General features: G+C 39.7%; 1 protein-coding gene across 8 annotated transcripts in view; it reads left to right on the forward strand.

Moving 5' to 3' along the window:
* Window positions 1-24,342, forward strand: part of inpp4b (inositol polyphosphate-4-phosphatase type II B) — a 111,517-nt gene that overhangs the window by 12,434 nt on the left and 74,741 nt on the right. For 4 of the 8 annotated variants that reach the window (XM_043237032.1, XM_043237026.1, XM_043237038.1 and 1 more), the window contains exon 3: window positions 16,356-16,435. Coding sequence is in view for 1 of the 8 variants with exons in the window: in XM_043237029.1 (XP_043092964.1) it covers window positions 16,356-16,435 (80 nt within the window). In the remaining 7 variants the exon portion in view is untranslated. Of the gene's footprint in view, window positions 1-5,632; window positions 5,698-9,555; window positions 9,810-16,355; window positions 16,436-16,515; window positions 16,793-24,342 lie in introns of those variants that run through there. The other 4 variants (XM_043237059.1, XM_043237047.1, XM_043237078.1 and 1 more) reach the window with 4 other exon arrangements.

The raw sequence follows: 24,342 nt of genomic DNA on the forward strand, positions 1-24,342 counted from the left end.
CTTGACAGACGTGCTGGCTGTGGCTGGGTTTGGAAAGCGAGAGAGTAAATAAGGATAGAAAATGGGTGATTTTTTTTTTTATTTTTTGGCTGAAGTGCTGATGGTATAAACCCTCCCGGAGCAGTAAACACTGAACGGACAGTAAAAATTGTCCCCATGAAGGTGTGGAGGTGAGGAGTGATGAATTAGGTTGTTAATACAGTGCCATTGTAAACGGTCACAGGGTTTTATACAGCGCCCAATATTAATAGCGATTTGGATGTCTGCTTCTTGATTTTATAGCGCTGGAAAGTGGCGACGCGCCAGAACGTGCGCAAACTTGGCCGACCGGCTGTTAGACGAATGAAGCGGTCAAATAAAAGAAAGCAGCTGCTGGGTTTTACGCTAGCGAGAGGAGCTTTCGTGTGAAGTCTGTCACCGCTGTAAAAGTGCTGAGGAGCCATGACGAGGCATTAGCTTTGAGGGATTTTTATTTATTTATTTTAAATTGCTTTATTTATTCATTCATTCATTTCCATTGCAATGTCCCATTTTACACAGAAAGTGCAAGCTTTAAACACATGGTGCTATTTTGTATAGCGTTTAATCAGAATAAAATCACAAACAAGTCACGTATAGATTCATTAGGGGCTGGTTTATTTATTTTAAATATTAAAACGTTACAATTTGAAATAGTGACGCGGTAGCCAAATTATTCATCTTATATTTAGCAAATGTAGATGTCAGTGAATGAAAGTGAGGTGAAATGATTTTTTATATACAATGCGTTGTTTTTAATAATGCATAGTTTAAAAAATATCTATTTAAAAACTATAATTTTTATTAAAATTAATTTTATTAGATTAGATTGATCTATTTATACATATTTATTTTACAGTGTAAATCGTGTTATTTTTATTATTATTATTATTACTCTTGTTCAATTATAATATTTCACAAATATGCCACAGGTGGGCTGATTTTAGGCAGTTTTTCTCATTTTATATATATATGCATTTGAAATAGTGGTTTAACCAAAATACATACCATCATTAACCACCAATCCACAATCATCAAAAATGAGATGAAATAAAATTAGATACAAATAAAACTAGAATAAAATAAAAATATAAAATAAAAACATGATTTTGCACTTTCTGAACGTTAGAAATTCATTTCAGACTTCAGAAATACAATTATATATGGTATAAAACAAGACAAAATATTAAATTAAATTAAATATAGTTGAATAAAATTTTTTTTAAATTTAAAACTGAATAAAATAAAATCTAAAAACATATTTCATGTAATTTATTGTAGTTTGCTGTGGTACTGATGTCCAGCGTGCTCGCAGTCTTCGTTTCTGTCAGGTATTGATGGACTCTTCTGGAGCAGCTGTGGTTTAGTTCAACATCACGTCTCTTTGTAGAAGCTCATTCTTCATTGGCTCCGTAAAGCGCTCCAGTCGTCTCGCAGGCCCCTCCTTTCCATTCATAATCCCATTCCAGCTTCCACAAGATGGGATTTGTCCAGATCAATTTTGTAATGCATTTTTCATTTTGAAACGTAATTTGGGTGGTCTCTCGTCTCCCTCCGGCTGATCGCTGATTCATATTCTCTCACCTGCTTGTATTAGCAGGTCAAGGGTGAGTTCAGTGCTTGGCTAACTCTAATCTCTCAATGGAAAACCGGCTTACTGTTACATTAATATCCATAGAAGTCGGCTCACCAAACCTTTCTTTTGAAGTAGGGGTTATTCCACCGCTCTGACAGCTTTAAGCCCCAGCTTCAGCCTCGGACCGAATGTTCAAGGTCCACCCGATGCATATTTCACTGGGCAACCCTTACTAAACTCACAAGCTCTGATCTGATTGGCCGGCTTTCCGCTTCTTCTGGGAGTGGGAGAGTACAGAACGAGCACCTCTGAGAAAGACCTGGATTTGACTGGTTGGTGGTGTTGATCCTTAGGAAAACATATTTAAAGCGTTTGAAAAAAAAACACACACACACACAAAGTTAACCAGCATAGTCATGCTTTAAATGTTTTATTTGAGTCTTTTGTATTGAATTCTATTGCAATATTATGTTCGTTTATTATCTATTTATTTATTTTGTTCAGTTTTTTCATCAGCCATATAAGATGATTATCGAATATCAAAGCCAGGACATTAGCTTTAATCGTTTTAATATTTTAATAATTGTCACATTTGACTATTTTTAAAGTAACTTATATATTCACATACGGTCTTACTTTATCCCCATGTGCTCTGTGTATAATCATGCGATCATGTTCGGGTGTATACTATATATTCTATACGTTACCCTATTTATTGTTAACTTTCATCTTCCTTCCAAACACAATAAAGTCAGGGATTTAGCTTCAATCAATTTCTAAATCCGATCATAACTCGTCACTAATAATGCATCTAAATGCCGTATATTCCGAACAAACCGCATTTCACATGCAGTTCTTACTAATCTTCCCCAGTAAAGTTACCTTAACACACCATGTGTCAAAACAACTGTTTGGACCATATGCCACAGTGCTAATAATATCTACCGAGGCCTGATGCCTGGCATATGCTTGTGCTGACAGCGTTTTTTTAAACTCCCTTCTTTCTTTCTTTTTACGCGTCACGTGTTTTCATGAGCATTTTTCAGGACTAGTTTTTGAAACAAAGTTTGAGGTAGAGTAATGCACGTGGCTGCCCGGGATCCCCGTGGTTTAACCTAAGGCCGGCTGTGGGCGTGAGGTCTAGAGCTCGGGTGGGCGGCGTTTTAAATGATAATGCGCAGAGAAAACCCGTCACGAAGGTAGGCAGTGCGATTTAACAAGCTTTTCTGGGGAAAGATCTAGTAAGCGATGCTGATTTGTAAATATGAATCATTCAACACCTTAACGCATGACACGAAAACAAACTCTCATGCGTCGTTTTCGGACCGCAGTGCTCGAGTGTGCCGTATATATATATTTTTATGGTTTGAATATTGCATCACAAGCTTATCGGCGTGTTAATGCCAAGTTCTGGATCAGTTGTGAGTTTGATCTCCATGCGAGGAGTGCATCCGTTCGCTTCTGCATATAAAGGGAGCTATGATTGTTTTTTTCGCTTGCGTTACCTATGTAGGCGGCTTACTGGGGTTTAGAACAGAGCTGCAGACTCAAACCACTTCCCTAATTGGACTTCCTTCTTGTCGGAGACGTAGATGATGATGATGTGTGTGTGTGTGTGTGTGTGTGTGTGTGCAGTGGCCGGTTCTTGACCAGCATCAAGAGCGATTGCAGGTTGTCTGGAAGTGTGTGACTGTGAAATGATCTTCACGCAGTCACTGCAGACCACTCCGCTCTGTTGACGCTGTTCTTATCGCGTGCGCTTTTGCCAAACTTTACTCCGCGCCGTTTGCGATTTGCTCTGAGATGATCGAGCCGGCGGATCTTCGTTTCATTGTCATTTTTATCTGCAAGCCGCCCACCTGCGTGCTTCAAAGAGACAGGAAGACGACGAGTGCTTGTGAAACACACTTATCTGACGGTTTCTGTGAGGGAGCGAGATAAGAACCTGCAAACTCTGACCTTTGCCCTCTGAACCACTTTGCCTCCTTGTCTGATGATTTTTTTTTTACAGTATATTTATATTGAAAGGATTTCCCCTTTCGCTCAAAAATGCTCTTGCTCTTATAAACGATATATATATATACGGTAGAGGTCTTTCGGTTAGGTATGCATATGTGATTAACAAATACAGTGTTGTTTTCGTCAATGCCTTCATTTAAAAGTATAGGGTTAACGATTTCAGGAGAACCTAGCTTACAAAGCATAAAATCCCATCTTGACTAAACACCGCTTAAAATTTTAGGCCAATAAATTAAAGTCTGTGTAACTTGTTTATTCACAAAATTTGTACATTTAAGATTTCAAGTGTTGCCAACTCAAAATCTTAATCTTTTATTTAATGTGATTGGCCGTGCAAGTAGTGTTCTGCCTGGCAACACAATAACAAACGTTCCGATTGGTAGATAATTACAAGAGGCGGGTCTCTTTATTTTGTCTGTAGAGAGAAACAAAAACAGATCTCTCTGGATCTCAGCACCAGCTTGACTTCATAAAATTCATGTTGAGCCTCGACAGAGGTGTTAATGTTTTTTAATGTTTTGTAAGTTTAGTAGTCGCCGTTTGATCAGGGTTTAAGTGGACTCTTGATTTCACAAGCATTAGTTTTTCTCATCCTGTTCTGACTTTGGAAAGCACTTTCCTTAAAACTGCAAATGCATGTGGTTTCATTCAGCGCAATACAATTTTTATGTAAAAATTCAAACGGCATGCTTATTCTGACTTGCATATATTAATATATATATATGGACCTGGATGATTTTTTTTAGTTTTTTTGCTGGCTGTGGAGGGTCAGTTAACGCTCCGATTTCATCAAAAACATCTTCATTTGCGTTTGTGCTTTAATTTTCATTCTGGGTTGAACTAACCCTTTAAAGTAGCATTTTTGCTTATGTTTCCTGTATGGTTGGAAACGTACAGGCGCACTCATGTTCTCCCTCCTGTTGAATGAGAGCTGTGCTGGAAGCTGCTGGCCTGAGGTGACTCGGAGTTCAGTTTGATTAGCTCTCGTCCCGTGAGCCACAGTCTGGGATTACCGGGATTTACGTCCGAATGGTAAACCAGGCACATTCAGTTATATACATGTCTCCGTGATGCTTGAATTTTTTTTTTTAAACACCGTTAAACCGATTTTTGCCATAGACGTGTTAGTTTCGTGTCTCTCGTTTCACTTTGCGGTCTCTTTCTTCTTGCATAATGGAACGATTTCAGCTCAAATCAATATTTCACATCTGTTTATTTATTTATTTGGCGAGAAGTCATCTAATAAGCAGGGTAAGGTTCAGTCAGATGGATATTCTGGCGAAACGAAGCTCTTTAGGGTGACCAGCGATTGATCCGGCCCCACTGTGGGATAATGACCTGCTGATTGAAGATCATCTCTCTGTGATGTACTCACGAGTCTGGCTCCTCTGGAAGGACAGTGGGCCTCGCTTTGGCCTGCTGTTTGCGCACAGTGAAAATGAATGATGAGGGTACTATGAAAGAGCTTTGAATCGAAATTCAACCATCCAGGTCGATTGAAATGATCATTTCTGACATTTTATGTATCGGGCTCTGATTACATTTTGAGATCGGCGTGCATTGGATTTGACTTAAGACACAGGATATAAAAATGCAATGCCGTACAGTTCTTATACATTAGGGGTGCACCAAATGTTGGGTAAATTTGTTCAGCCGAAAATGGCAAAAAAAGCACTTTCGGTGTTTGACAGAATAAATCACACCGAACGGTAACGCAACGTGAGCAGATATAGCAGATATGCAGCAAACATGTCGGTAGTGTAACGGCATTTAAAAGTTATTTTGAAAGGTATGTTTTGCCTTACGACTAATGAAATTCCAGTGGACTGCAATTCAGCTGCTTATTCAGTACGATGATCAAACGAATTGAAAAGAAGCCAATATTGACTGGGGTTCATCCCCGCGTGGAGCAGATTGGCCTGTGCTGGTCATGTGAAGGTTTGGGGCGCGCACGGGCATGTTGAGGAATGACTTCGCTGCTTCTTTCCTCTCTGTTACAAGTCGTTAACCGCAGTAAGTTCAGTTGTGGATTGATCTGCTGTCCGACGATTTGATTTTAAAGGCCTGCCGCCGTTTGTTGTTAGGTAAGAAGCCTTTATAGTGTTCGTTGGTCAAGTTGGCGGGTCACTCTTCTGTACGGCTGTGTTGCTTCTGATGAATCGGGCGTATTGCTCAGTGGAAAGTGTGTTCAAGCTGTGCTTCTCTAATTTTATTAAGCTGTAGATTTATATAACCTCCCGTTAAGTAAATGCACGTAAAACCTCAGGAGAAAGTCGGCGTCCTCACACGATCCCGTCGGGAAAAAGAAAATGTCACGATGTTTACTTTATTCGAAATATGCATTTTTTTTTATAGCACTGTTGATGCAAGTAAACATTAGTCTAGACAGCACTGGCCTTCGTGAGACTGGGTTTGAGATCTCATGACTGTTTCTGTCCATGTGTCATGTTCAGCAGGAATTACATCAGGTTGTTAGAGGAAGTTCGGTCTCAGTCGCTCACATTCACCTCGGGATGTTTTGCTAGTAAACAGATGTGCATGTGCCTACAGCATCTAATGGATATTAGTGTAGTATGACCCGTGTGTGTGTGTGTGTGTGTATTAGAAATCGTTTTGGTTTAAAGATTGTTTACAGTAAAAGAAAAAAGCACTCAGGCAGGTCTGAAACAGACCGGATTAACCTTCAGCGAGCGTGCTTGAGATATTGAAATTCTACCCTGTATTCGTCTGCATTCATGGTCTCCGAGGCCGGCGCTGTCGTAGCGACTGTCGAAAGCAGGAAAACGAAATGATAGAGAGAAGTTATAATTTAATAATGGGATACAAATTTGTCACCATTCATTTTTCAGAGGCTACGTCGCCAGACTTTTGATTGAATGAGCGGCTTGTTCTGGTTAAGTCCCGCCCACTTAGAACGGACGTGTGAGGCGGCCAATCACCATTTAGTTTGCTTTTGTGTTTTCTGTTTCACAATTTGGTTGACGTTCTCACATATCTGCTGGAATCCGTCAAAAAATGCTAAACTTTTTAGTCGAGTTGAACAGTTTTTGCTTTGCAGTTGTGTGCTTGTTGCTTGCGGGTTTATGTATAGCCGATTGAGAAGATATTGGTGTGAAACCTCAGCGTGAAGATGTAGGTGCACATGCATGTTGTGTTTTTATGGCCGACGACGCAAGAAGACTCGGCCGGACTCGTTTGTTTTGCGTTTTAACCTGCTTTTGCATCCACGCCAACTACAGTGGTGCGGTTTTCCGTCGCTTTTATTAGTAACCGCAAAACCGTTGTTCAATTATGGGTGATATCCACCTTCTTTTCGGGCCGTTAGTCATCAAATTATCTGTAAACTCTGCAGCTGTCGTAAAAAGGAGGCGCCACTTTAATTTAACGCCCGCTGAAAAAGCACACTCGCACATCGTCGTTTCAAGGTCGTCGTGATTCAACCAAAAAGCGTGATGTCTGAGTGGCTGAGTTGTTTACTCCGTAATTAGTCCATCCGTTCTCACTACTCTGACTCATTCAGAAGAAGCGCTGGCTCATGTGACCTCACGCTTGTTCGTTTCCAGTACTTTCATCTCGGTAACATTAACAATCGCCGATTAGTCTGAATTCGAGCGCATTTTAAAGAAGATATGCAATGTAGTAAACGCTAAAAACACGTGTTTATACTGTTATTAACATTAGCCGCTCTCTCAATGACACACTGTACACTATATATGCAACCATGTAGTGTATGAATTATGTATGGTCGTTTTATCATATATTAGCCTAAATTAAAACAACAATATAAGCTCATTGAAGGCAAGTATAAAGTCACCCCTAAACCTCACCCGACCCAAAATGAGTGGGAAACCAGGGTGTAAAAGCACTTAACCCCGATCATAAGCCTAAAACAGTGTTTGTTATGCTAGAAATATGGATCTTTATCTCACAAAATTGCAAAGATTTGCCTTTATTCACGCCGTGGAGCTCTATGAGACGTTTCATCAAGGATACGTGCACTTTATTTCATGTCCTCCAAGCTGTACACAGCAAACACCCGCTTGGTCTCATTGAAAGGCTTAAAGGGCCAGGACCGTGTTTAATATAACTCAGCTTAGATTCGCCTGAAAGAAGAAAGTCACGTATGTACCTAGGATGCTCCGAAGATGTGTAAAACGCAGCCTAATTTTCACGTATGGGTGAACCGACCCTTTTAAGATAAAGTATGGCATTTAACCCAACGCTTCTTTCGCTTTAACTCTATAAGGATAATATTGCCTCGTCGTTCGATATACATTTTGGCCTTCTTTTTCTCAGAAACGTGGCTCTGGTGCGTGTTTGTGGATTAGCCGTAAGCCTGTAAAACAGTAATTCCTCCGACTGCAGAGCAAACACTCAGATATCAGACTGTATGGACCACACACACACACACACACACACACACACACACACACACACACCCGTCTCTGTGTATTCATTCAAGTAGCTGTTGAGTCACTGACCCCCGTCACTGTTTAACCCGTCTGAGGTGTGTCTGTTTCTCTTTTCTGTCTCACCTACTTCGGCTGTCTCTCTCTCTCTCTCTCTCTCTCTCTCTCTCTCTGTCTCTGTCTCTCTCTCTCTGTCTCTCTCTCTCTCTCTCTCTCTCTCTCTCTCTCTCTCTCTCTCTGTCTCTGTCTCTCTCTCTCTCTCTCTCTCTCTCTCTCTCTCTCTCTCTCTGTCTCTCTCTCTCTCTCTCTCTCTCTCTGTCTCTCTCTCTCTCTCTCTCTCTGTCTCTCTCTCTCTCTCTCTCTCTCTCTCTCTCTCTCTCTCTCTCTCTCTCTCTCTCTCTCTCTCTCTCTCTCTCTCTCTCTCTCTCTCTCTCTGTCTCTCTCTCTCTCTCTCTCTCTCTCTCTCTCTCTCTCTCTCTCTCTCTCTCTCTCTCTGTCTCTCTCTGTCTCTCTCTGTCTCTCTCTCTCTCTCTCTCTGTCTCTGTCTCTCTCTCTCTCTCTCTCTGTCTCTCTCTCTCTCTCTCTCTCTCTCTCTCTCTCTCTCTCTCTCTCTCTCTCTCTCTCTCTCTCTCTCTCTCTCTCTCTCTCTCTCTCTCTGTCTCTCTCTCTCTCTCTCTCTCTCTCTCTCTCTGTCTCTCTCTCTCTCTCTCTCTCTCTCTCTCTCTCTCTCTCTCTCTCTCTCTCTCTCTCTGTCTCTGTCTCTGTCTCTCTCTCTCTCTCTCTCTCTCTCTCTCTCTCTCTCTCTCTCTCTCTCTCTCTCTCTCTCTCTCTCTCTCTCTCTCTCTCTCTCTCTCTCTCTCTCTCTCTCTCTCTCTCTCTCTCTCTCTCTCTCTCTCTCTCTCTCTCTCTCTCTCTCTCTCTCTCTCTCTCTCTCTCTCTCTCTCTCTCTCTCTCTCTCTCTCTCTCTCTCTCTCTCTCTCTCTCTCTCTCTCTCTCTCTCTCTCTGTCTCTCTCTCTCTCTCTCTCTCTCTCTCTCTCTCTCTCTCTCTCTCTCTCTCTCTCTCTCTCTCTCTCTCTCTCTCTCTCTCTCTGTCTCTGTCTCTCTCTCTCTCTCTCTCTGTCTCTCTCTCTCTCTCTCTCTCTCTCTGTCTCTCTCTCTCTCTCTCTGTCTCTCTCTCTCTGTCTCTCTCTGTCTCTCTCTCTCTCTCTCTCTCTCTCTCTCTCTCTCTCTCTCTCTCTCTCTCTCTCTCTCTCTCTCTCTCTCTCTCTCTCTCTCTCTCTCTCTCTCTCTCTCTCTCTCTCTCTCTCTGTCTCTCTCTCTCTCTCTCTCTCTCTCTCTCTCTCTCTCTCTCTCTCTCTCTCTCTCTCTCTCTCTCTCTCTCTCTCTCTCTCTCTCTGTCTCTCTCTGTCTCTCTCTCTCTCTCTTTTTTCTGTTCCTTCCTTAATCTCTGAGTATTACACGCCTCCCCAGTCTTACTCCCTCCCTCTCTCTCTCTCTCTCTCTCTCTCTCTCTCTCTCTCTCTCTCTCTGGCGTGGGCTCAGATCTGCAGTGGTGTATTCAGTCTCTCAGTCGGGTCGTGTCGCCGCTCCGTGCGCTCGCTGCATGCGTGTGTGTGTGTGTTTGCTCGCCCCGGCTGGTATGCGCAGACGGGAAGGAGGCTGCAGACGTGCGTTTAGGAGGAGATGCGGTCTCGTGCATCAGCCCTGTGAGGCAGTCCTGCCCCGCGACGGCTCCGCTAGGACACTTCCTCTGTGGACCTCCGAGTGCAAGCGCCGCTCTTAACAAGTGAGTCTGCTTTCAGGATGTCAGCGTCGCAGCCTTTTGAGTGCGTTTACGCAGGTGCGGACCGTCTTAAGGGCGCTCGTTTGTCAGCCGAAGACAGACCCAGACGCACAGGTGGGATGGACCGGGTGCCGCTGAGCTGTCATCGGTTTGATCCGTGCGGGAGTAAGTGCGTTCGGGGAGCGAGGCGCGTCGTCTTTGAAGAGCCAGACGCGCGCTCGTTGTAGTTTGGGGACAAAATGGTCCCCTGATGCGAGCTGAATGTGGCAAAATCGAGTGATTTAGGAGTAAATTGCACGGGTCCTAGCATGCAGAAAGTTTCTGGTATGTCTTCATTTAGACGGCGAGACAAGCGTGCGTCTGTTTGTGTCTGTGTCATGTTTTCAGCATGCACACTTCCTCCGGTGACGAGGGGAGGGCATGATTAGAAGTTTGCGTTTAGCCTCCGACACACACACACACACACACACACACACACACACACACAGACAGAGAGTGTCAGAGTGTCAGTGGCGGCTCATTATGAATGTCAGGAAACTTCACTTTTATCTTTCCTCTTTCTCTCATCTCACTTTGCAAAGCAGAACAATGTTGATATTCCTCAGACATTCTGGCGAGGGTTTGTTCAATACTTTAGTATTAAACGACTGGATTTGATTCTGTTTGAACTGTTTAATGTTCTCTGTTTAAAGCTTTTCTTTTGCCTGTAATATTAGTGTTGCTTGGGCTAAGTATGAGTAATAAACTGGATTTACACCAGACCAATATGGTTTTTTAATGCACGCTAATATTACACATTATTAACATTATATTACACATCATATATATTACAGATTATATTTACAACATTACCTATATATTAACTATATTACACAATATTAACAGCATTAAGTATTAATACTTGTTGTTAAACATATTTAATAAAAATGTATTTATTATTCACAAAAAATAAAACATTTAAAAATACTTAAAATGCATTAAAAATACAATTACTACAAGATACATACATGCTGTTGATTTTACTGCTGTTTTATATATATTATATATATATATATATATATATATATATATATATATATATATATATATATATATATATATATATATGTGTGTGTGTGTGTGTAGTTAGTGGTCAAACAATTATTAATGATTAATTGCATCCAAAATAAACGTTTTTGTTTACATTATATTTGTTTATGTACTCTTTATATTTATTGTGTATAAATACAGCATATTTAAAAATAAAATAATATTAATTAAAATAATACTTAATAATATTTAAAATATTTACATATTCTTAACATATGCTATAATTAAGTAAATTTATAAACAAAATATTTTCTTAAATATATATACATTAATATGTTTATATTTGTTTATATTTATATATGTAAATATACAAATTTTTTTATTTGTATATATGTATATGTATGTATATATATATATATATATATATATGTGTGTGTATATGTATGTATATATATATATATATATATATATATATATATATACATATATACACACACATACAAATACAAATTGCCTATATATATTTTTTTTTTTTTTTTTTTTTTTTTTTTTTTTTTTGAAGTATTTGAGATTATACTTCTATATTATACCTATATATTTCTGTGATTGATGTTGAATGCCGGTGCTGTAACTCTCTATCGCCGCACGTTGTTTTGATCAGATCATGGATGTGTCTGTGCTGCGTGACACGACAGCCATTTAAAGCTGCTCTGATGCAGCATTTCCTCCACACACACACTCTCACCTTAAACCAGAACACACGCCCGCCGCCTTCCAAAGGCTGCCGTTTCCTTCAGGAAATGCTTATCAACTTTCATTACGTTCGTCTGCTTGAATGACGAGCTCCTTCTGGCGACTATAAAGCTGTTGGTGAAAATGCGGGGCCGTGTCTCCTCTTTTCCCCCGTGTTTGTTTGTGTCTAGCACGTTTATTGCTCATGTTTATGCGTGTCTGTAACAGGTTTTAGACGCTCTGTAGTATAAACGGCTTCAACAGCTTCTTTTTTTCTAGCCAGTGTTTTTTTTGCTCGTATTCTTGGGCGTCTAAATACAGACGCGTGTGTGTTTGTGGTGAAACGCACCTGAGAAGCTGCTCTGTTAGCGAGGAAGGAAGTGTTCGTGTAGAAGAGGTCAGTGTAAAGGATGCCCTTTAAAAGCAGAAAAATTCCTCCACCGTTAGTTGGAAAAGTACACAAGACAAAACCGCTCTGGCGTGTGACTCATCTTGAGACTGAGACTATTTCTGCGGCGTTTGTCTGGTCCTTCGTGAGTCGCCTCAGAGCTTCAGCGCAGAAAGAAGGAAGAAAGAAAGACAATACAGCAAAACAAAAACCCTTACGCTGCAGGTGGTTTGTTATCAAGATTTTACACCGTTGTGAGCGTGTCGGTTTAAAAAAGCTCTAGGAAAAAAAGAAAAGCAATAGTATTATGCTTCTGGAGTAAAGTACAACAGCACTGAAGGCCTTCTGGGGTAAAAGGTCTTTTTGAGTTTTGCGGTCTGCTTCGAAAACGCTGAGAAACTAAAACCACTTTGCAACTAAAACACCTACCTGTCTAAATATATCACACATATGGCCATACCGGTGAAACTAATGCTTGCTAAAGGTTTAAAGGTTGCTACTGAGAACCGCATCGCATTTTCACTAAATATATACATTCATATGTTTGCATTTAATTCATATACACAATATGCACACTTTATGTAAACAAAAACTTTTATTTTGGATTGTGATTGTTTGACAGCACGGAAAATATATATATATGTGTATATGTATATGCGCTAATGCTACTTTTTTAGGAGTATTAGAGATTATACTTTGATGTCATTGCTATATTTTTATGCTTACTGGTTAATCTTCCTTCGATATTTTGCACTTAAATATTTTGCTTATTTTTAGTGCCGTTAAACGATTATTTGCGACGAATCGCATCCAGACTAAAAGTTTTGTTTACCTAATATATGTACTGTGTATATTTATACGTATATATAAATGCACACAGATATATATTTAGAAAAATGTACACGTATATGTCCATATTCATATCATTTATATGTGTATATATAAATATATTTCATACATATTTTTCTTAAATTCACGTTCTTGAACACACACATGCATGCACTAATTTCCTGTATTAAGACTATTTGCATATGTCTCAAATGTCAGTATTGCACGTAGAATATCTATAGGACTATACAGAAGTCTGGGGTCATATTTACTCGGTTTTAACATGATCCAGTCGACTTAGATGATCTAAATGTGAGTGCAACTGGTTTATGTAGATAACCAGTCTCAGTAGCAACATTAGTCGATCTCTTATCTCTTCAGTCTCTGAAACCGATTCCGCTGCATGGACAGCGTTTTTCAGAGTCGCTTGACTGATCTTTTTTTCACACTTAGCATACAGTTCAGAGGGTTTCTCGCCTGAGATGTTGCTCCTCAGGCGCTGCGATCTTCACAAAAGACACGCAGCGTACGAGGCCGACGCTTCTGAAGTGTATGTAGAGGATTCAGCTATTATCTGGACACACATCTGGCTCTTCCACTAAAGTCTTTGTCAATACCGTGAACCGGCCCGTAACCTTTTCAGCACATGTAAAACATCAATAAATCACTCCTCGCTCCGCTTTAACCTCCCGTGTAGTGGCCGGTGACCTTCTTATTTAGCTCAATTGAAATGATGATGATGCTAAACCAATTCAGGCTGAGGGAAAGGCACCGTTGTTCCCAATTACCCCGCATCTCTGTCAGAGCCGAAGCGCGTATTTCATCACGTCGAGCACGAGATCCCGTCTTGATCTCCGACAGCACTTCTTCTCGGTAAACACCATACGCGCGCCTTCACGAGGAAATCATTGTTTAAAAAAGGCAAACATGCAAATGATAGGAACATTTGGCGACATTGCGTGCCGCTTATGTTTGGATTGAGATGATTTTAAAGTGAGCTGGATTTGTGAAACAGAGACACAACTAGGGGTTCAGTACGAAGAATATACACATCTGTCGTGCTTTTTAGATCGCTTACACACACACACACACACACACACACACACACACAAAGAACAAGACGATATCATGAATTCAACATCATGAAAAGCGTTGAACGTCGTGACAACACCATGGTTTCCCCGACTGTAATTGATATTTGATAAAAAGCTCATGATTAAAATAAACAATCTGTCAATCTGACCATTAACCAACAGTAGAGAGCTTGTCTTGACAAATTAGTGAAAGATACTAACTTTTGCAGGGATATTTCAATTACTTTTATTTTTTGGTCGAGGGCAAAGGCTGTAAAAGAACCAGTGCTTCACATGAACGCACATTAATCAACATGGAAAGAGAAAATATCAATAATACACTGCCGCTGTGTGAATAACTTGTAATCTTGTAATCCAGAAAAAACTGTAATCTAATTGGAAGCATTTTTGTAATGGTGTTATGTAATCAGTTAGTACTCAGCTTTGTATTTGTATATTCGTACATCCGAACCAAGGGAGAAACGAGCTCTCCAAACCAGCCAGGTGTGAAAACAGCACAAAAACTCTCAGCTCCATTTAACTCCTGTCTAAATCAATTCCACGGCATATCCCCCAAAATCTGAGTCTGATTTGGCTTCCGCCGAGTCTTTACAGTGAAGAATGTGGCACTGTAATTAATTTTTGCAAAATGTCCAGGGATTCCTGTCTCTGTCTCTGTGTGTGTGTGTGTGTGTGTGTGTGTGTGTGTGTGTGTGTGTTGTAATTACTAATTAAGGCAGTGTAGAGGGCTGCATGTCCTTGCTATGACCGGTTCTCTCTCAGTGGAACAAAACCAGAGTGATGAACACATCCAGTCTACATTTATGTCTGTTTTCTCATTATGTTGCTTGACAAAACAGTTGTGTTGAAGCTGCTGCATCCTTCTGAGACCAGACATTTCTGAGCCGTCGCTCCTAGAGCTTTCAATAATGTCTGTCTCTCTGTCTGTGGAGATACTGCTAAAAAAGACCAAACTTACCTTCATAATTTATCATCATTTTTCATTTCTTTTACTCTTCAAATAAATTCCTCTTCCTCTGTGTCCTGTCCATTCTGTGTGTTTACTGATGGCTCTTTGTTTCTTCATGCACACTTCATCTATCTATCTATCTATCTATCTATCTATCTATCTATCTATCCGTCCATCCATCCGTCTGTCCATCAATCCATCTATCTGTCTGTCTCTGTCTATCTCTCTATCTGTGTTTTTTGTGTAGTTCTATTTCTTCTATCAATCTATCACCCTATCTGACTGCTGTTCCATCCATCCATCCATCCATCCATCCATCCATCCATCCATCCATCCATCCATCCATCCATCCATCCATCCATCCATCCATCCATCCATCCATCCATCCATCCATCCATCCATCCATCCATCCATCCATCCATCCATCCATCCATCCATCCATCCATCCATCCATCCATCCATCCATCCATCCATCCATCCATCCATCCAATCTGCCTGTATATCATTCTATCATTTTGTTTGTAAAGCCTAATACATCTTCAAACACTTCAGACGTTCATTTTTTAACCTTTTTCAGCATTCAAGTTGTTGCAACCTTATGGATGTTTTTGTCCATTTTATTTTTAATTAACTTTATTTTTTTGCCTGCGTTCATTCTAACTGCATACATTTTGACTCAGGTGTGTATTTTTATTAGAATTTTAATACTCCACATTTACACTGCGTACAAATAATAGGACCTGTTGGACAAAAATGTCTACGTTGAAATCCGTTAAAACGGCTATTTTTAATCGCAGTGCCATTTAACTGTAAAATGATGCAATTTTTGTTAATAGGCTTTCATTCTGTTGGCAAGGGTTCAAAATTTTTCGGTTTGGCCTGTAAAGAAAATACTCACTTTATTCTTGTTTTCTGCTTTTGCATATTATAGAGAAAATTGGATAAATAATGCAACTATAATTGTGTGGGTGTGCTGGTATGGAAGTCAAAGTGTGGTTTGTGTATGGGTCATAAAAAAATAAATGTGTGTGTGTGTGTGTTCTTGTAATAATAGAGAGAGACAAACTCTACTGTAAATCACAAATCAAGCACCAGCAGAGTTTTGCTGGCATTTAATGGGGAAACCTTGGCACTGCACCCAAAAAAAGTTTTACTGAAAGCTTGTTTTTTGAGATATCAACCTCAAATTTGGAACGCAACTTGTTTAGATGTATGCCTTTGATTTTGCAGCAGGTTTAGACTTCAATATGCTGCATAAAATATGTATTTAAAATTTTTGATTTCACCTTAAATGAGACCAGACTTTCCCATTTCTATGACTGTTTTATGACACGGATATTTTTGTCCACTATGGACCTATGTGTAACTTTTTTTAATTGACACACAAGGGCTATATGTTCAATATTCAATCGTTACATTCTGCTTCATCAACTCGATTCAAATTCAGAAACTGGAATTTAAAAAGCTGTGACTAAAAGTTGTAGACAATCATGTCATGACCACGTTCTCCTCTGTTTCTTCTTCTTCAGAGCAACTTCTTGGGAAGTAGCAGCTTCTCTGTGGCCGATCTCCTCAAGTCCAAGGACCAGCAGCTTTCTCTCAGCCTGAGGTGAGCTGCATTGTGGGCTGATGGGAGTTTTATCCTCGTCTGCAGCGCTGGCTTCATTGCGGTTTTATGAGTAAACTTCATTTGCTGGGTTTGGTGCTCGTGCGATGAGCTCTCTGGAGGTGGATGATGTCAGGCACACACAGCTGATCAAACAGGACTGAGACTCCAGCAGAAAACAGGCCATCTGCTCCTGTATTTGGCACATATTTAGTTGAAGCTGAGCTCGATCTGATTGTCCAATCAATGCACAGCTTGTGTTTGCTCTGTACGACAGGGCAGGGTGGCGTGACGATTTATAGTGCGCTAGATATGTTATCTACACATTGAGGAATGCGGAGCAGGACGTGTCCCAAACTGGTAAAGATATGTTTTGTTGCTGTTATGCTTCAAATAAGCGTCAAGCCCAAACTCTAAACTCGTTTTCAATGTGATTTTTAATCTCACAATTTTTTCCCCCAGAATTATTACTTATTTCTCTGAATGGGGCTTTTAAAACGTTATATATATATATGGAAAAGGAGGTCACAATTCTGAGATTGCTACTCAATTCTGAGCAAAAATTCACACTTTGACTGAAGGCCGGTATCACTAATAGCAATACTACTGATGTCTATAAGAAATTGTTCATTTTCATTCCCTAATACTTAGCCTTTGACTATAGCCATTCAAAATTACAGTGTGTGCATATCATATCAATCACATCAATCCCTGTCATATTTATCCTTATTTGCCTTAAACAAAAATGCAATCGTTAACTGGCTTGGAATTAAAAACGAGAACTGGGTGTATTTTTTTTATGTAGGGTGGTTGTGTTCACACGCTGCCAACACGCATTATGTCCAAACACCATATAAAAGTGTATTTTGCATAATAGGTGCCCTTTGAATACTTACAGATCTAATCTGGCAACCTTTAAAGGTTGCACTGTAGGTTCAAATCCCGCAAAGTGTGCTTCATTAACAGTGATCACCATTGTGCTTCTCCCAGTGTTCTTGTTCCTGTAAATGTACTGTAAATCATATTTAAGCTGCGATTAAATGACAAATCGGTATTGTAAATTAGTACAGACGGCGCGGGCAAGACGCGTTCATATCCATAAGCATCTGCAACGTGCCGTCAGGGCCTTGAGAGAGACTTGGAAACGCACGACGTCGTTGCCTTGTTGTCGTTCGCTAAACGATTCGGTTTTCGAACAGATGCTTCGGTGCGGTTACTCTTCCCCGTGAACGCTGGAGCTGCTCCAAAACCTAGTGAGCTGCCTACGTAGGCAGCATTTACCGAACGGCTGTCTGCCGACTCGAGTGCTGTTTGCTGGGTCGCTGCCTACGAAGAGCGCCCTCGTAGACGACAAGCATGCAGTAAACACGAAGAAAGCTTGCCGTGTCGTGGAGCTCAGGTAATGACTGGTAACGTTGTGATATTGTTCGTCGTTTCTCTGGCATGTTTGGCTCAGACACCGGCCCTTGCTGCTTGTTGTTTGTTCTGATGCTTGTCGGTGGCTGGTTGTTTTCTCTCTGTCGTTCTGCGTGTCTCTCTTGAAGCTCAGAATAGCGTTGCTCTTTGGTGAGGAGCAGGAGAAGTACAAAAGGACTGCGCTTGTCTCCTGTGTAACGCAGCAAGACGTACAGTACCCAAGTCTGGCAAGCTATTTTTTTTTTTCCCCCGTATTGTAAAACGGTGTAGGTTGGATTGAAAAATTAAGGTGAATGTTTGGGGTTTGTGTCTCTTCTGCTGTAATTAAAGCAGTATTGGAGCTTCAGCTGGATTTGAGGTCTTTCAAAGAGCATCTTGAACCTTCGACGGAAGAGTGTAGGACTATCTCTACACTGTAAGAAGCTTCCACTTATTTCAACTCAACTTTAACAAAAGTTTTACCAAACTTTATCTTGGTCTTTGTTCAGCTGCCGTGTTCGTTCTTTCTTTTTTAAGTTTAATTCAATTTGCCGTACAAGTCATTTTTAACTTTTACATTTTATGGCTTAAAAATCGAGACGAAGCTCACATATCTTATATAAAGAGTTTGAAATCTGAAACACACGTTGCCATGACTTTATTGATTATTTGAGAGCGTATGAAGAGTCATGGCTCTCATTTACCTAGAAATAGTGTCGAATTTTAAATAGGTTTTATTTGGAGGTTGTTTTTTTTCCCAGCAAATCTTAAAATTTCTATTTAAATGCTTGCATAATTTATGATAACCCCATATATTTTATTTGTTTATGCATTGATTTTGGTGCTAGTCAAGAGTGTAAAGTTGTACATTTGTATTATGTCATTAATATATTTGAACATTTTGTAATTAATCCAACAAAATATTGTGTTCAATAGTTAAATATTATATTCACCGCGTTAATGCAAGTTACATTTAAAACTGATTTTTAAAATCTATAACTTTATTTTAATGTGTCCTTGTTACAGTGTAATTATACATTTAAGTACTGAGTAATATTAATTAATTATGGATTTGGATAGGGTTTGGCTTAGGGTCGCTTCCATGAAATTCAGCATTTTTATTGCACTGCAAAAAAACGAACAAAATGACAGAATTCTAATGTAAAATTTTGTTACTGTTCTAACTTAAATTTACAGTTAAATACAGTAATTTAATTGATATCTTATTAATTTACCAAGCGATTCAAGTTTCACTTCTCTAATAAACATAACTAACATAAGAATAAACTAAAAAGAATAGTTTTTATTTTAAAAAAAAAATCACTTGAAATGCAACACAGGGAATTCTGGGAACATTGGTAGATGGCTTTTCCAAAACTGTATTTCATCGCACAGTTGTCTGAAATGTCTGTTTTTCAATGCATATATTGGGAGGACTTACCTTTAACCGTTTAACAGGTTTTTACCGCAGCACTTTCACGTTTTGTTTACCGTTTAAAATCGGTCACTTTTTACAGCGCGTATAACAAGGACGCCGTAGAAATAAAACGTTACCTTTATTTTTTATCGTGCCGTTTCAACCGCATCGTTTGCAGTGTAGAAATGACTCTTTTCTGATGAATCACGGTGCAGAAATCACTCATCGCCTGAAATGCGTTTGAACTATATTTCATGCACGGGGGAAAATATTTAGAAAAAGTTTCTGCTGAAAAAGCGGTTGACGCTTTCGAGCTCCCCGTCTTCGGCTTTCCGCGTTTTTTGTTGTTTTTGTTTTCGCAACCAATAGGAAAGCAGCGTGTGTTTGCGACTCCGTTGGCCGACCCGGCCAAGACCTTTCACACAGTCGTCAGCTCCGGCGCGCTGCGTTTCAGGAAGTGTTGTCTTTCCTCTCTTCGTCCCCTCGCGGGTCACCTTTTCATTTCTGGCTTATCTCTTGCTCTCTCTGTATCACGACACATTCAGTTATTTATAGATCCTTATCCGAGCGGTCTCAGATGCTGGGAGTCCAGGGCAATAAACGGCGGCCTGCGCTGGAGATCTCCGAGTCTTGAATTCAATCACTTTACAGTCCGAGTATTGATTGGGAGGGAGTTTATGGCTAGAAACGTGCCGTACCCATGGCGAGTCAAATCTAACGTCCTCTAAATGTTAGCAGCTCGCTCTTGCTCTAAATCGCATTTCTTCTGCAGTAAATGAAAGTTTCATTATATCAGATCAGGGTGTGAAACGATGGGTTTATTTTTGCACCTGGTGAATTGTTCTGACCGTGATGGTGAATGATTTGCATTATTATTATTTGGTAGCTGTGTTAAGGTTGTGTAGTTGTTTTGTGTACTTTCCAATGATCTATTTATGAATTACCTGCAAATAAATTGTGAACATATTATCACCATTCATCTATATCTATAACTGTCTATGTAATTGTATCATAGCAACAGATATATATATATATATATAAACAGAAAGAATAAATGGATTGGTTTCACTTTTAAAGCGGTTTTCACTCAGAGATACGCTTGTTGCAATTATCACTATATATATATATATATATATATATATATATATATATATATATATATATATATATATATATATAGATAGATAGATAGATAGATAGATAGATAGATAGATAGATAGATAGACTCATCGCAGTCATTTTTGGTGATGCAATATATTTTCCATTACATTTATATAAAAATGTTTTGTGTTTCATGTTTTTACTTGCGTCTTCTGCAGCTTCTCGAACAAATCTATAGATGAAAAAAAATCTATTTTTTTACGTTAATTAGCACTTTTTGAATTTTTTAAGGTATCTAATGTTTTCAGATAAATCTTCTTAAGAATTGTCATTTGAAAGCGTGTAGACCTTTTCGCATTATTACGCCATTATATTACGATTATACATCGAGTGGCGTAAAATGGTCTTAAAATGACAAAAATCGCAAATCATCGCAACTATTTCTGCAGCTATATATATATATACTCAACAACAAGTTGTTATCGTGACAGGCCTGCTCAGATATGACTAAGACATGGCAAATAACACCTTGAATTAAATATGAAGTTTGAAGTAAAACGGTGTTTTTAATTGACGTTTATTTATTTTAACCCCTTAAATCACAAAATGAAAACCCATTAAAAGCATACGTGTATAAATACGAAATACTACACGAACATAGCATCACACAAAAGAGTCATTTCATTTTCACGAGAGCGCGGATGATTTTTCACAAGTACCAGTAATTCCTTTCTGAATAAATCTTTTTTAATGAAGGAAAGCCTGGCTGAGTGCAGCTTCAGTTTTGGACCCTGTGTGGGGTTGATTAAAAGTACATGGAGAGCATTCAGAGGAGCAAGCCTTCTGCCGCAACCCTTTTCAAACCTAACTTAGCGACTTGCTACGTGCTAATAATGTCGCTATCGACAAGCAGGAAGACCCCTTCCGTCCTAAACGGTTGAGATAAATGAGTAGCGTTAACCCTGATCTTGGCACTTAAGCGAGCATCACCTCTTTGCTCACTCGGTCGTCAGGAAGGAAGTGTGCTTTGATGAATGCGTGTCTTTGGAAGTTCATTCGGGTCGCCAGAGGATTTCAGGAGATGGTGTTTAGAAGCATCTGGGGGCCCGTTTGTAAAGAGCACGTGTGATCAGGTTTGACGAGGAGCTGCAGAAGACCGGGGTGATTTAACGCGGTCGTATTTCAATTACGCGTCCCATAAACACCTTGTTTTGAGTACCCGCCGTAAGTGAATATTCATACGTGTCCGTGAGACGCCAGATGGAAGACGTCGGGCGCGAGAGAATCATTTACAGACCTTAAATCAAACCGGCATAAATCAGTACAGAGGCGGACGAAGCACGCTCTTGAAGGGTCACGGGTCTGATTCGTTTCCTGATTCATCCCCGTGGCCTCTCGTCTGCCGGTGCTGAAACGGGAATGAACGACTTGATTAAATTAGCCTGCTAAAATGCTGCGTGATAAATGCGGAGAGAACACGACGGAGCGAGGAAAGCGTCGATGTCTTAGTTCGTTCTGGATTTATTAGCGCGTTACGGAAGCTGAACCTTCTAACAGCATTGAAGGATGTCTAGCAGCTATATGGATGTGATTCATGTAAAATATATTACTTTTCGACTTTTACATTAGTACGATGCATGCGATACTACTAGTACTGTTCCAAAAAATTCATAAAACTTTATTTTTTAAGAAATCGCGCAATATTTCTTCTGTGTTTTCATTTTAATAGTAATCCCTTTTATTTAACAAAAATAAAATAATAATAAAAAGACAATTTCTTTACAGTTTTTCTTTATTCTGCTACTTATGGAAAAACTTGAAACACAATTTTAAATTTATAATATATATATATATATATATATATATATATATATATATATATATATATATATATGACGGTTTTCTACTACTGCACGGTCACGAATAATATATTAAGTTATATAAAAATATTTAAAATAATAATAATAATATTACATGAATAATATTTGCTGTTTTAATAAATTAATACATGCTGTGGAAAAGTTTTTGTTGTTTCACTGCTAGTTCTCGAAGCATTACCGAATAGATTTTTTTTTTTATATACACCTTTTATAGATGGATCACACTTCAGCTTGTGTGCCACACACGTTTACGCCCAAACACATTCGCATTCGGCGTTATTTCTATATCAGTGCTTCTCTGTTCCACCCTCTATCACCTCTCTCTTTCCACAGGCCATAAAGCTGGTGTAAACATGTTCTGCGGTCAGTATAACTTCACTGGCCAGAACGACGCCGTAACTTGGTGAATGTGGGCCTGTTCTGGGGGGTGTTCGTTTAGAGGCTGGCTCTGTAAAAATAAACCAAAGTGCTTCAGATGCGCCGTCTTTGATGTCAGCAACAAAAGAAACCAGACGCGCTTTTGGAAGTTGATAAGCCTGTTTTATTTAGCTGTCCTGGCCATGATTATACGGTTACTTTATTTAATGTGCTTGTATTTAATGTAGTTTCTTCCCCGCCGTCCGTCAGAACCGCTCGCAATCCACCAGTTGCAAAACGCTACGTTAGACGGCAACGAATCGCTTTAAATGCTGCGTGTAATTGTATTTTTCGCTAGCGTGTGGCTTCAGCTGCTTACAGACGCCGCATTGAAGCTCGACTAGTGTCTTTCTCCATTAACATTTTTAAAACGAAGACCATTTCTCGAATGAATCAGTCGGCATGCGACGCATACTCGCGCGTACGTGTGACTTTGACATGCACAGTTCTACGAGAGCACGAAACGTTGAAATAATACCGCCGTATTCACATTATACTCAAGCATTCTGGTCAAGGATTGTTCTCTAAACCCAGCATTAAACTTCTTGATTAATTCAGCCTGTGCCACCAAACTATTTTTGGCTATTTTTGGCTTTTTGTAACATTTTAACGCTTCCAGTCGGAATCGAATAGAACGTTCGGCGTGGCGATGTCGTAGTGACGCTTGCGTTCCGGTTTTCTTTCAGCGCATGCTGAACTCTGATCAGCTGTTCTCTTTCGGTTCAACATCTGCAGAGTCACTCACATTGCGGCGGGATGGCGGTGTCAGACCGGCTCTGATGCAACATTTTGTTTAAGCCTGAAACTCATTGGTTGCGCTTTACAACAAGGGTTCACGTCTTAAAGGAATGGTTTGTCCGAAAATGACACGTTGCTGAAAATGCACTCGTTCTCAGGCCAACCGAGACGAGCTTGTTTCTTCATCAGAGCGGATTTGTGAGAAATGCAGCGTTGCATTGCTTGCAGCAAATGGGTGCCGTCGGAGCAAGAGCCTGAACAGCTGGCAAACACATCACAATCATCCACACCGCTCTAGTCTGACGGTTAATGGAAAGTGAAGCTGAAAGCAAAAGAAACAAATCCATCAAGACATTTTTAACTGAAATATACGACTCGGTAATTCCTAATAGCACTTCCTCCAGTGGAAAAAAGTCATCTCATCTGAATCAGGAGAGGAATATCACCGATCAAACGCTGTTTACAAGATGGCTCTGAACAAATGCGTTGGTAGATTTTCATGTGAGAGGAAACTGGGGGATGGACCTTTTCAGTGAAGGAAGCGTTATTTGGATTACATGTATTTTAACCATTTTGAAATGCCTTAATAATAGATTTTTTTGCAAATGAGCTTCAAAAGACATTAACAGATGCACTGATTACTTGTGGATTATTGCAATGTTTTTATGTTATTCTGACGGCACCCATTCACTGCAGAAGACCTACTTGCTGAGCAAGCGGCATAAAAACATGCTTTTTTTAGTGCAACGCCGTTTTTATGTACCTTACCGCGCGTTTGTCCACGTTTGAGAAATGTCCGCTGAGTGGCACTAAAACACAGGTTCAATACATGAGCCCTGGCACATTTTTATTACATTGACGTAGTTATGTATTGCATCCGACTGTCTCTAAAAACGAAACTCTGTACATTTATGTGAAGAGAAATAAAAGGTGTTTTACTGCTTCTAGCGTTGAAACTGCAG

Source organism: Puntigrus tetrazona, chromosome 1 (genome assembly GCF_018831695.1).
Source record: "Puntigrus tetrazona isolate hp1 chromosome 1, ASM1883169v1, whole genome shotgun sequence".
Taxonomy (NCBI): domain Eukaryota; kingdom Metazoa; phylum Chordata; class Actinopteri; order Cypriniformes; family Cyprinidae; genus Puntigrus; species Puntigrus tetrazona.